General features: G+C 44.0%; 1 protein-coding gene across 3 annotated transcripts in view; it reads right to left on the bottom strand.

Moving 5' to 3' along the window:
• cax1 (cation/H+ exchanger protein 1) overlaps positions 1–14,580 on the bottom strand; it is a 68,371-nt gene that overhangs the window by 25,113 nt on the left and 28,678 nt on the right. For all 3 annotated transcript variants that reach the window (XM_072241588.1, XM_072241589.1, XM_072241586.1), the window contains 5 exons: positions 13,804–13,865; positions 12,780–12,929; positions 11,019–11,204; positions 5,670–5,772; positions 4,507–4,648 (listed from right to left, as the gene is read on the bottom strand). In XM_072241588.1, coding sequence (XP_072097689.1) covers positions 4,507–4,648; positions 5,670–5,772; positions 11,019–11,204; positions 12,780–12,929; positions 13,804–13,865 — 643 coding nt within the window. The remainder of the gene's footprint in view (positions 1–4,506; positions 4,649–5,669; positions 5,773–11,018; positions 11,205–12,779; positions 12,930–13,803; positions 13,866–14,580) is intronic.

Raw genomic sequence — 14,580 nt, forward strand, 5'->3', positions numbered from 1 at the left:
CCACCACTTGGAAATCCCCCTCCAAGTCACTCACCATTCTGACTTGGAAACATATCACCGTTCCTTCATTGTCACTGGGTCAAAATCATGGAATCCCTCCCTGACAGCACTGTGAGTGCATCCTCAGCTCAGGGACTGCAGTGGTTCAAGGCGGCAGCTCATCACCACCTTCCTGAGGGTAACTGGGGATGGCAATAAATGCCGGCTTATCTGGCGACGCCCATATCCCATAAATGAATAAATAATGAAAAGTAATTTTTTAAAAAGTGTAACAATTTCGTCGAACATCTTGCTTGCTGGCTTTGCAGGGGTTACTAGGTTGCATAAGAGACTGTACGTCCTTGGGCCCACTAAGCTAGGAAGTGTAGGGGCTTCTTTTCGCCTCTCCACATTGTTTGCACAACAAAACAGTTCAACCCCTCGATATATAATACCTACCAGCCTTCATTAGTGCTATCAAATTTGTCAACTTCCCCAAATGAAGCCATCGCCTCATTATTTTCACTTTAAATTCAGCACGCCTCTCACTGTTACTCATGGGATGTTCAGCTTTCTCATACAGTTTAACTCTCAGTGTGTCCCATAATTGTCGGTGCAGCTCGTGATATTTTCTGATATTCTGGTTTGTACTCCTCACCAATTTATTGTATCTGAGCACAAAACGGCTCGCACTCGGGAGGTGGCTTTAACTGGTATATTCGCATTGGGCAGAGAGAGACACAGAGAACAACACACATGCGTAGACAACAGATCAATACATAGTGCTAAGTGGGGGGGGGGCTATTGCTCTAAAAGAGATAGATCCATACATTACAATCTCCTCCATGGCCTCGAATAGATTCCAGAAGATGCCAGGAAGGCCAGAGAGTAGCATGTGATATCATCTCCTCCTCCGTGGTCTAGAAGATTCCAAGAAAGCCAGAGAACAAGCCACAATATCTTAAACCGGTTGAAATGAGGGTGTTGAGGTTTCTTTGGGCAATTCCCAAACTAGCCCACTGGGAAGTGATAGCAAGGAGCAAACCTTTGGGGGAGAAAACCAGCCACTGACATCACTGGAAATATTTGTAAATGGATCTACTTATTCCTTGGAAGAGTAACGTAGTTTCACTTTAATTGCAGAGCAAATATCACGAAAGAGGAAATGATGGTTGAGTTTTCTCTGACAGAATCAGGAGAGGTGAAGCAATGTGAATTAAAGACTGCAAAGTAACACGGTGTGTTCTGACTCACAGAGTTTCCATTACGTTCGAAAAGTGATCAATCCAGTCTTCTCGTTGCTGACAGCACTGCTACAGGATTCCCAAGTAATGCTCCCTTCAGCTCTTCAATTGGCAGTGGGGGTGTAAGTCCAGGGTTTTTAAAAAATATATACTTTATAACTTAAAACAAGTGTTGGAGATTTTACCAACAATGCCAAGATCTCCAGGCACACTGGATGTAGTCATGGGAAAGTAACTGAAGAGCCAATCACCTGACGGCACCCTTTCAAATCTCAGGCTTTATTAGAGATGACTGAGCACAGGCAGAAGGTTTCTGGCTTCTTGTCCCAGTCCCATACAGTCAGGTGTACATTACTCGGAGCCAAATTCTGCCATCTAGCAGCACTGCTCCCTTGCCTGCTTTTCCATTCCTGCTTGCCACTCTCGTCATACGGTACTTTCCCATGCAACCAGAATAGATACAATGCCCAACTTTTAACCCCTTCCCTTCCCAACATCCAGGAACACAGATAGCCTTTCCAGATGTGGTCCTGATTCACCTGCATTTCTCTCAATCTACTGTAACCCATTCCGTAGTCCTACTGTGGTCTCCTCTACAATGGATAAAGCAAACTGAGATAGGGCAGTCGCTTCAAGAAGCAACTGCATTCAGTCCCCAACGCTGATCCAAAGCCAACAGTTGTCCACCACACCACCCTGACTTGTGCCTCTGTGACCCTCCTACACTAACAGTTGGCTGCATCTTCTGTTTTAGTTATTACTGTATTCTAAACATTTGTTGAGTATGCCCACAAGAAATTAATCTCAGGGTTGGATATGGTGACATATGTGTACTCTGATTAAAGAAAAACTTATTTTGAACTTCTTTACCTTGTGTTGGCACGTGGCCAAGTGGTTAAGGTATTCGTCCAGTTACCTCAAGGTTGCTAGTTCGAGCCTCAGCTGTGGCGTGTTTGTGCCCTTGAGCAAGGCACTTAACCACACATTGCTCTAGTGTCTGTGCGAGGAGCGGCGCCCCACACAGACTTCCAATCTGCGCCCTGTAAGGCATGAAAATGCCTGACACAGGCCTCTCATGGTCTGAGTTGACGTTCCCTCCCCTTTACCTTCTCTGCTATTGAAAAGCAACACGTTTTCTGTTGCTCAGTTCTAACAAAGGGTGTTGAATCTGAATCTGTTCCTTAGCTGCCTGACCTGCTGAGTGTTTCTAGCTGTTCACGTTTCTTTATTATTCCGAATGACTTCCATTGTGGTAAGAAAATGGAGAGAAGAGTTCATCTTATCCATTGTAAACACAAAATACTCTGCAGATGCTGGGGTCAAAGCAACACTCACAACACGCTGGAGGAACTCAGCAGGTCGGGCAGCATCCGTGGAAACGATCAGTCGACGTTTCATCAGAACTGATGAAGGGTTCCGGCCCAAAACGTTGACTGATCGTTTCCATGGATGCAGCCCGACCTGCTGAGTTCCTCCAGCGTGTTGTGAGTGTTATCTTATCCATTGTGATGCTTCGCACTGTGGTTTTCCGATCCTACTCCAGCACGCTCTTCCTGCGGACCGTCCCAGGATGAGCTGCAAGCTGCCCACGGAAAAAATGCTTTCGAAGACGTTGGGGAAGGTAGTAGACGGACAGCTTAGAAATTTGCACCATCAGCTCACCGCGTTTCAGAATCAGACTTATTATCACCGATGTACTGTACGTTGTGGCACTTGTTATTTTGTGGCAACAGTACAAAGCAAGATAACAACACTGTAAGTTACAATTAAAATGAAATGAAATGAATAGTGCTAAGGAGGAATTCTGAGGTAGTTTTCATGGACCGTTCAGCAGTCTGATGGGAGGGGGAGGTTGTTGTTCCTATAACCTGGGTTATCAGGCCCCTGTACCTCCTCCCGATGGTAGTATTGAGAAGAGGGTATGCCCTGGATGGTGATGCAGCCTTCTTCAGCCATCGCCTTTTGAAGACGCCCTGGACCGTGGAAAGACTAGTGTCTGTGATGCAGCTGGCTGAGACGACAACCCCAACAGCCTCTATCAAACCCTCCATATCAGGCTGTGATGCAGTCAGTCCGAGTGCTCTCCACTGTACAACTGTAGAATTTGCTGCCTTTGGTGACATACCAAAACTCGTCAATCTCCTAACACAGTATAATCATTGCCATGCCTTCTCTGTGATGTTTGAATAGCCACTGTTTGAATACTCTTTTGCAAGTACAGTCGGCCCTCCTTATCTGCCAGTTCCACATGCACGAATTCAACCAACCACGAATCGGGAAAACCCGGAAGTTCTCTCTCCAGCACTCGTTGTTCGAGCATTGTTCGCCTCTCGTCTCGTTCATTCACTACTTTGTTTCTGTGAAAAAATGGCTCCGAAAAGCAATTACTTGGTCAAAGCAATTCCTCAAAGGCTAAGAGGGAGTGTAAGGTGCTCTCTCTCGCCGAGAAATTAGAAATATTAGATCTTTTGAAATGTGGCATGTCACATTCCAAAGTGAGCCATAAGGTCGGTAAGAACGAATTGCGCATTCGTACAATAAAGCAGAAAGAAGCTGAAATTCGTGGAAGTGTTGGTGTTAGGGACGGCTGGCTGGCTATGTAAAGCGCTAAAGCCTCAAGAACTTAAAGGTCACGGGAGAATTGGCATCAGCGTTCCCAGAACATCTACGATGGTTGCGTCTGTACTGAACATGTACAGACTTTTTTCTTGTCATTATTCCCTAAACAATACAGTATAACAACTATTTACATAGCATTTACATTGTATTAGGTATTATAAGTAATCGAGAGATGATTTAAAGTATACGGGAGGATGTGTGTAGATTTTGGTGCGCCGCTGGATCCTAAAGTCCACCTCACTGAGACAGGTTAAATAAGGGACTTGAGCATCCGTGTCTTTTGGTATCTGCGGGGGGGGGTGGGGGGGGTGGGGGCGGGGGTCTCGGAACCAATCCCTCGCGGATAAGGAGGGCCAACTGTAGTTAATATTCCAAAACCAAATACCCAGTTTACCTTATTTTTATGTTAATTCAAACATGTCTGGGACAGTTCTCCCATAAAGAACAGCAGCCACTCCGTGAGTCACTCAATCTTCCTGACTCATTTATGTGGAAGAATATACAAATAAAGAGGGAATACCAGGAATGATGTAGGAGAGGGGTTGGGGAAGGTTGGGGGGAACTGGCTGCAAGAGGGGTAATATGAAACAACAGAAAGGGACAGTTTCCCTGCATGCCCTGTTCCTCTGAGGAGATACCAAAAGTAAAACAAAGTTGTGCTTACCTGGCGATGGCCATTCCGATGTAGTAGGACAGGGGAATTATTGCCAGGATCGATAGAGCAAACTTGACCGGTGAACTGGCATAGTGATTCTCCGTGTCAGCATACCCCAAAACCAGAGCAACTACTACTAAAGGAAGCAGATCTGAAGAGCCAGTTAAAGAAATGACCAGATACAGAAACAGGATAAAGTCTCTCAAATTCAAGAATCCACATTGCAGTGGCGTGGAGGCAGATTCAGATTTACTCCTGACTAAGAACTGATTCTAAACTTTGAGCAGAGTGGTGCTGACCACTTGTGGCTGGTGACATTTCTAAGCAACAAAAAAGCCTGAGGAAAAAAAAACAGTAATCTATGGATATTAACCACTGACCGTAGTACAGGCCCCAAAAGAGACTCAGGAGATGAATGAAAATTAGTTGTGCCTTTGTAAAGTTTATACTGCAAGACTTCGACTATACAGAGCTAGAAAAGACTTCGACTATACAGACAGTGCAAGCTGTAAGCTGCAAGGCTCGGCCGTGTAGCATGCTTGCACAGGCCCAATCAATTTACTGCATTATTAATAGAATGAAGGACAAAAAGTCTCTCAGAGTGATGAATCCATATTGTGGTGGAGCAGAGACAGACTTAAGTTTGCTTCTGTCAGAGGAAAAGTTCTAAACATCGACCAGAGAGCTAATCCCCAACAACAGCTGGCCACTGTGGCCAGTGGCATTTCTTAGTAGTAAAAAGACAAGAGATTTCTCAAAACTCACCTCGCAAGCTTTGCAGAACTACTGCAACTAGGTTTTAAGTTTTATTAAAACCATTTGGGGTTTTACTTCTTTGAAGACAGAGTGCTCATCTCAGTAAAAAAAAAAATGAATGAAGACAATCATCTCTACTTGTGCAGATAATATTTTCCACTAAAAAAGTTAGTACAGCGCATAGTTCAAACAAGTTTGACAATTACTTCCCCAGGGTGGTGGTCGATGAATTTTACTGAACCGATCAACTGTGCTGACCGGTTTACTGGTCAACACTAAGCAATGGAGTGGGATAATTTGGGGACTCTAAACGTGCACAATTAGCATTCAGCTCAAAGTAATTCAAATTCTATTTTAAGTATCCAGCAACGGTACCTTTCTCTGACCTAGCAACTCCATAATGAATGAAAGGATACTCACAGCAAATACATTAATGCCGACCACGGTATACTTGTAATAGTAAAGATTCAGAGCGCGGTAACAACAAAGGACCACTTCTCCTTCCAGTGGGATATCAGTCTGAGGGTAGGAAGTGGGAGAAAGGAAAATCAGTTCAGATGGACCTTTCAACCCAGGTATCTGTCGTATCAATCACACTGGGCTGTACCTCTTGTTACGTGTTAAAACCATAAGGCCACAAGGCATGGGAGCAGAATTAGGCCATTTGGCCCATTGAGTCTGCTCTGATATTCCATCACGGCTGATTTATTATCCCTCTCAACCACATTCTCCCGCCTTCTCCCCATAACCTTTGACGCCCTGACGAATCACGAACATATCAACCTCCATTTTAAATATACCCAATGACTTGGTCTCCACAACTATTCGTGCTAATAAAATCTACAGATTCATCACCCTCTGGCTAAAGAAATTCCTTTCTGTTCTGAAGGGATGTCCTCGTATTCTGAGGCTGTGCCCTCTGGTCCTAACATCCCGCACTATAGGGAGCATCCTTCCCAAGTCCCCTCTGTCTAGGCATTTCAATATTCCACAGGTTTCAATGAAATCTAAACTCCAGTGAGTAGAAAACCAGAGCCATCAAACTCTCCTCATACATCATCCCTTCCCGTCTCAGGATTATTTTCGTGAACCTCCTTGGAACCCTCTCCAACGTCAGCAAATGCCTTTCTAGATAAGGGGCCCAAAATTGCTCACAATATTCCAAGTGTGGTTTGGCTAAAGCCTCTGCACCACACCCATGCTTCCAGTCCTCTCAAACTGAATGCTAACACTACATTTGCTTTCCTTGCCACTGGCTCAACCAGCAAGATAACCTTCAAGGAATCCCGCACAAGTGTAGGGTAAAACATAGACAACAGAATAGGATTTCTCCCACTGGCAGAGGAATCCAGAACTAGGGGTCACTAAACAACACCAGAAAAAAATCCCAGCACTGCCCCACCTCAGCTCCCCAGCCGATGATTAGGGTCTACAGTACACTGCATAGAAACATAGACATAGAAACATAGAAAATAGGTGCAGGAGTAGGCCATTCGGCCCTTCGAGCCTGCACCGCCATTTATTATGATCATGGCTGATCATCCAACTCAGAACCCCGCCCCAGCCTTCCCTCCATGCCCCCTGATCCCCGTAGCCACAAGGGCCATATCTAACTCCCTCTTAAATATAGCCAATGAACTGGCCTCAACTGTTTCCTGTGGCAGAGAATTCCACAGATTCACCACTCTCTGTGTGAAGAAGTTTTTCCTAATCTCGGTCCTAAAAGGCTTCCCCTTTATCCTCAAACTGTGACCCCTTGTTCTGGACTTCCCCAACATCGGGAACAATCTTCCTGCATCTAGCCTGTCCAGACTCAGTGGCAGTATTGAACAAGGAGCCAAATGAATATCTAAAAAGAAAGAATTTACAGGACTACAGGGAGAGGATAATGAAGCTGTACCAGGTAAATTGCTCTTAAATAAAGTCAGCAGGGACCAGAGACTAGGAACTTTGTTGCACTAATAGCTGTGATTTGATTTTGCAGCCAAAAGGATCTTGGACTAGTCCTGGTTTAGTGATAATGTCAGAGACCAGAACCAGTTGTTCCAACAGTCAGAAGGGATCATGAGTGTTGAAGCCTTCATTTTAAAAATCAATTTCCAAACCAACAGAGGATCTCTCCCTCCTTCTCCAGCCTCCCAGTGTAACAAAATCTGTTTTAATCCTGGCATCACTCAACTCATCACTCAAGTGAGAACTCCAAAATCTGAAATCTAACTAACCCTGCTGCCAAATTCTCCTTAAAATCTTCCACTGCCTAACTTATCTCAGTTTCTCATATGGCTTCCCTGTCAAATTATTTGAAAGTAGTTTCATTATGCACCCTGAAGCATTTTGTTATATTAAAGACACTAACGGAAAATACAATTTTCAATGAAGCTAATCGAGGGACCATTAGACCAATCTGAGAAAACTGCCTTCTGCTAAATTGGCACAGAATCATTGGAGATCTCCGTAACTTCAATAAAACTCCAGCGAGACAGATCAGGTAAGGTAGATGAGATAATTTAATTTAAACAAACTTAAAGTCAAACTTTCAAAATAATGCACAGATCTAACAAGATGCTGTTTGCTATCTGCTCTTTATTAGGCCAAACAGACAACTAGAAACAGACTGGCCAACTTTACAGAAACAACCCCATTAATCTGTAAATTCAGGAGCAGATGGGTTATTACTTCATTTATTACTAGATAATGCTCCTGCCACAGCGAGATAGGGGAGACCAACAGCTCGCTGTTTTGATGTTACAGTCTGCAGTGTCACTTACTTTTTGAGTCAAAGACAGAGGAAAATTCCCGATATAAAACAACAGAAAATGCTGGAGATAAGGTAGCAAATACAGAGAGTAGCAAAGTTAATGTGCAGGTCAGGGCAGCAAGGACTAAGATTGGGAAACTGAGACAGTGCCTATCATGACATGAGAAGCTGTTGGATTCAGTTGGGTAGTGCAAGAGGTAAAAGACAGATCATAGTGGGAGTGGGAAAGGTAATCAAAACCGACAGGTGACCAGAAGCTCCACGTCACTATGGCTACTTCAAACAGCGATGAGTTCTGCAAAGTAATCACCAAAACTTCTTTTGCTGTAGTGAAGATCAAACTATAAACAGCAAAGGCAATGCACACTAAATTAGAGAGTCAAAGGTCACTGTTTCACTTGCGGGTGGAAAGGGTAAAGAAGGGGGCAAGGGAAATTTGATACTTATTGTGTGGGGTGAGGGCAGAGGTGCAGTAGCCATGGTTAAGAAAAATGGAAGACATCACAGGAGCACTGACCAGAAAATGTCATCAGAACGGATAAGATGGAACCAGAAAATGGAATGGATTCCGTACTGGACGCAGGATGGGAGTCACAGTCAATGCAGCTGTGGAGTTCAAGGGCTTCTGGTGGCATTGGTCACTAACCTATCCCAAAGTGGAGAGAGAGAGAGAGACTTAAGACAAGGGGTCCTAACCTTTGTTGTGTCATGGACCCCTATCTTAGTCGAGAGGTCTGTGCACCCCAGGTTGGGGACTGCTGCAGTTAAGAACACAAAGAATTAAAGCAAAGGTAGCAAGCGCAGGGTGGAAGCTGGCAGAAAAAGGTGGTGAAATGTCCACGTTCTGTACAAAATCAGTAAGCCGTGCCAAAGAGTCATCAAATATTGAAGAATTAATGTGTGACGGGAACCTGAATTACCCCTATGAACTGTGCTCACTTACCCCTATTAACTGTGCTTTTGAAAAGAGAGAAAGAGTTATTTAACACCAATGTCTTGTTTTGAAAAATCAGAGAGAGACGAAGGCTAACTGTTGGACTGGCACTTTAAGACACTGGAAGTAACTTTTGGATTTCTGCTGAATTGGAGAGAGAGATGGCACCGAGCAGCTCGTAAGTTGCTATGGTGACCGAAGGCGGTGTTATTTGATGGACACTCGATGTTATGATTTTCGGCAGCGTGTTGATACTTCTCAAGGATATTCACCTGCTTGTGCATTTCTTACGTAGAAAGAGGAAGGGGGAGTTATTTGAGTGACAGTTGATGCTCAGCACAGGAAGATAAAATAGGAAGTCAGATGATATAGATGTTTTGGACACTGAATGAGCTTTGTTGTGCCCGCAGGAAAAGTGGGTTTTTGCAGGATCGATCAGGCGGATTGATCAGTGGTTCTTGCAGTGAAAAGGAAAGGGGTTGACTGGTGGGGAGTTGTCCATGTGTCCACCCTCACCTGAGTGATAGCTCCACCACAGAAAACCGGTCCCCCTTTGTATGTGTGTGTGTGTATATATATATATATATATAATCATTGCTAACCTGTTTGATTTATCTACATTTATATTACTGTACTGCATAGTTACTAATAAATATTAGTAGTTTATAGCAATACTGGACTCCAAAGTGTTTTCCATCTCTGCTGGTTCTTTATTCCCGTCACGGGGTATGTGACAAATGAAATAAGGACAATTTCACATATCCCACTAACAGACAGGCATAGTTATGACCCATATTGCTTCCCCTAGTTAGAGCTTTGATCTGCCCATCTGATGCTCAGATTTCCATCTGCAATCTCTGCCTTTTTCAAAGAAATGCCATGATGAGTGGAGTAGGGAGGAGTGACTGACTCTGTAACACTGTAGTAGAGGACAGGGCTGTGATTCTGTAACAGAGAGATGGGGAGGGAGGACTCTGCACACTTGGTACCAGGGAGAGGAGGTCTGGATCTGGTTGAAACACAAACTGCAGGCTGAAGTGAGCCAAGAGAAACCCATGCCTGGTTATCAGCCTGACAACCACCCCATAATCTCCAGGATGGAAGCTTGCCTTTGTACATACAGGGTACAATCAGAAATGCACAGCTCACATGGCACACAGTGACTGCTCATGGAACACACAGGTACAAAGCCAGACATTCGTTGCAAGAGGCTCTTTATATACACAGCACTTGTGGAATAGCTTCAAGTTCATTTACTTATCACAAGCACATGGAAATATACGGTGAAATGTGTCGTTTGTAACGGCGTGATAGGGACAGCCTGCAAATGTCGCCACACATTCCAGTGCCAAAGGTGGAGTAGAGATACAGGGGAAAAAAGAATAATGAACACTTTGGATCAGAGAGCATTCATTCCAGGAAAACCAACTCCCCTGTTGATGTCAGCTTGTAAGAAAGAGAAAGTCTGTTTTGAAGATAAAGCTCTGACTTTGCGTGCATTCTTTTTGTCTTCAAATAGACAATTTTATCATCTCCAAAGGGACTGCCCACCAACCCCCGAACAACATTTTGGTTCACCCTCCCATCTCCATAAACAGCAATAAGCATCTTCCCCTGATACCACAGGAGACGGAGCAGCTGCCCTGCCCTGCCTTCCCAGCACAACGTGCATCTCAGTTCCAGGGCTCTCTCCACCACAGCTTTATTCAGCTCCCATTCACATTCCAACCCAACCCTCCCCCACAACCTTCACCACCACTGTTTGCATAATCCCCCCCCCCACTTTAGTTCTCCACACCTACTCATTTCCTACTTCTGATAAAAGGTAGTGGATTTGCAACTGTAACTGGCTTTCTCTACGTTTGCTGTGTGATCTGCTGCGTGTTTCCATCAGGATGTCATTTCTTACTTCCAGCACCCGCAGATTTTTTTAAAATATGAAGCTTTACCACATTGAGATGTTCCTTAAAGCTCCCTCCTTTTGCCTTAAATTCTAGTTGTTAAATGACACAGTATGTAAATTTCCTGGTGACAAGGAGATACTGTGCACTGCCAACAAAACAAGATTCTTACCCTCTTGGAAGTTCTGATCTGAAGCTGCTCGGGGGGCATTAGCAAGATGTCGGTGATGGCCCTGCCATTTAGCTTGGCTATTGGGATGGTGACAACCAAAATCCAGGCAATTAAGGAAGCCAGGCAGTGGGCAAGTGTGAGAAGTGGATACCCCAGGAGAAGCCACACGTACGTGCTTGGACAGTGCTGAAAGTGAATCAAGACAAAGAAATTAATTTGTCAAGTAATGAAATTCCAACTCCGCTTTGGACAGTCCTAAGCCCGGCTGCAAAATGAGGAGGGCTGGACATGGCAACCACAACCTGTTAAAAACCCACTGCTACAGCAACACCAACAGACGTTCTAGAAGACCAAAAAGATGGGCTGCTCCTGGGGAAGCCTGAACGGCTGGCCCCAGACAGAGGAGTCTGGCTAGCTGCTGTCGGCAGTCCACACCCCAGCAGGCATGATGGGCTGAAGAAAAAAGAATCAAATTCAACGTCAACTATCAAACTGGACGTCCATGCTTAAAAAGAAGGAAGTTAAAAGCACAGCATAGCTGTACTCACATTCTGAAAACCATGGCAAACAGATGCAGAGATTCGAACAACCGTTTTAATCTGAGAGGAGCAAGGAGCAGCATGAAACTAACAGCAGTTAGCACAACACTGCTACCACTCAGGGCAGAGTTCGGTGTTTAACTCTAACGTCTCTGCAAGGAGTCTGTACATCCTCCTTGTGACTGGGTGGGTTTCCTCCCACAGTCCAAAGACGTACCGGTTAGTAGGTTATCGTAAATTGTCCTGTGATTAGGCTAGGGTTAAATTTTCAGGTTGCTGGGCGGTGTGGCTTGTTGGGCCAGAAGGGTCTGTTCCATGTTGAATAAATAAATCAGGTTGAAATATTCACAGGGGAACATACTTTCCATTTTGGAGAGATGCACCACTTCACAATGTTCTATAACGGTGCCCTTTCCCAGCAGCTCAGTTCAACTCTTATCTTGGACATTCTACCATCCAGTCAAACAACCTTCAAAAGTTGCATAAACGTCCAACATCTTCTCCTGACTCCATGCATTAAAAACAAGTTCATATGAAGTTACACAGGTCAACATGTTAAATGTAAAATATACATTCAGTGGCCACTTTATTAGAACCTCCTGTACCTAATACAGTGGCCACTGAGTGTATGTTCGTGGTCTTCTGCCACTGAAGCCCATCTGCTTCAGGGTTCGATGTGTTGTGCATTTGGAGGTGCTCTCCTGCACGCCACTGACATAATGTGTGGGTACTTGAGTTACTCTCATCTTCCTGTCAGCTTGAACCAGTCTGGCCATTTTCCCCTGACCTCTCTCATTACTGGGCACTTTCACCCACAGAACTGCTACTCGCTGGATGTTTTATTTTGTTTATTGCACCACTCTACCGACTGTTATGTGTGAAAATCCCAGGAGATCAGCGTTTCTCAGGAATGTCTGGCACCAACAATCATTCCATGGTCAAAGTCACTTAGATGACATTTCTTCCCCATTCTGATGTTTGGCCTGAACAACAACTGAACCTCTTGACCATGTCTGAATGCTTTTATGCATTGAGTTGCTGCAATATGATTGGCTGATTAGATATTTTCATTAATGAGCTGGTGTACAGGTGTAACTAATAGAGTGGTTACTAAGTGTAGAACTTCAGTGTAAACTTTCATCCATATCCAAGAACCAAGTTACTGTTCATATTAAGAAGGTTCATAGGAGTAAGGAAAGCTGTCTTTGAACAGACAATCTACCCAGTATTTTGTTCCCACAGTTGAAGACTCTGCAGGAGTGTGGCCAGTCTGTTCCACGGCACCGAGCAGTGATGTGGTTTCCACCGCAGCCGCCTCAGGAGTGCTCTCGCCATAAAATCGCACACTGCTCTTCCTCCGATTCACGAATGGCTTTGAAAAGGGAACAAAAGCAGCTCAGAAGCCATTTTGAAAACACACCGATTGTACTTGAGTGCACAAGGTCCTATCACAAGCACATCCCTCCCCACCATCCACTGAGAATAAACCCTGACCATCCGATCTCTGATAGCTACTGCCCCCATCCTAGGCACCATCCTGCTGACTCTCTCCTGCATCCTCTCTCCCCACCAGAGAGTATATTTACACAGAGCGCACACCTTTTACCAAATACCCCACCATCCAGGCCAAGCTACCTCCTCACTACCACCGTCAGGCATGTGGAACGGAAACCTCAGGTCCCACACCACCAGGTTCAGGAACAGTTATTAACCACCAGGCTCCCGAACTGGCATAGATAACCTCAATCATCACTGCTCTGAATTGTTTCTACAACATACAGACTCATTTTCAAGGACTCTTTACAACTCTGTTCTCAGATTTTTTTTTGTTTCCACAGATTGCCTTCTTTTGCACATTGGTTGTTTATCAGTCTTTGTTTATGCATAGTTTCTTTTAATATAAAATTCTATTTTATTTCTTTTTCCCCATGTAGATGCCTGCAAGACATTGAATCTCAGGGTAGCATATCGTATATGCATGCATTACTAAATGACAATAAAAGAGGACTGCGTGTCCTCGTAATCTAATCTGATCTAACATAGACTGTACGAGCTTTGGACTTTGCTATAATGTGACTACACAATACTCAGTACACTCAGTAAATGCAAACTAACCAAATTCACTGCACAATAGGTTAACCAAAAATCAACTCACTTCACCCTGGTTCACAGTCGACCCGTAAGCATTGAGGTCTTAACAGATTACACAACTTGAAAACAAGTCAAGCAGAAGTGAATGCTCCTACCTTTTGAATTATCTTCCCAAATGGCCAGAAATAATATCCAGCAAGACAGCAGCATGATTTACCTGGAAAATAAATGGAAGTGTATTACTTTCCTAAATTGGCACCTTTCTCCCCACCAAGGGCTATACAGAAACAAAGCAGACAAGTGACCGAGGAGGCAGCGTGGCCTGGGTGGTGGGGTATTTGGTAAAAGATGTGCTCTGTGTAAATATACTCTGTGGTGGGGGAAGGAAGCAAAGGCAGACAGAAAATACCACTTGGCTCCAAAAAGGAAAGGGATACCAACAGTTTAAAATCAGCCTTTAACCAGGGTACAGTGCCTTGAAAAAGTATTCAGCAACCACAACTATTTTCACATTTTAAGGTCTCGTTTTTGACATTTAAAATATATTGTAGGATTTTGAGCTAATCTACAAAACATTGTGCATCATGTTAAATCAAAAGAAAAATTCCAAAACCTGTCAACAATTTACTAAAAATTAAAAGCAAAATTTAAGAGACTGAAGAAGTACTCATCCCCTTTGTAATTACTACGCTAACTTTCCTCAGGTGTAATACACTGTATTACCTTACAAACTCACCCCATTTGTTGATGCAGGAAATTGGAGGATCACCTGTTTTCAATGAATTCAAAAGTATGGTAGACTTTCAACAAACCAAACCAAAATGAAGACAAAATGAACATTCAAGACGAGTCAGGGAAATGATAATAGAGAAGTACAAACCCAAGGAAGGGTACAAGAACATCTCAAAGACACTGAACATTACCTTGGAGCT

The sequence above is a fragment of the Mobula birostris genome, chromosome 23 (genome assembly GCF_030028105.1).
Source record: "Mobula birostris isolate sMobBir1 chromosome 23, sMobBir1.hap1, whole genome shotgun sequence".
Taxonomy (NCBI): Eukaryota; Metazoa; Chordata; class Chondrichthyes; order Myliobatiformes; family Myliobatidae; genus Mobula; species Mobula birostris.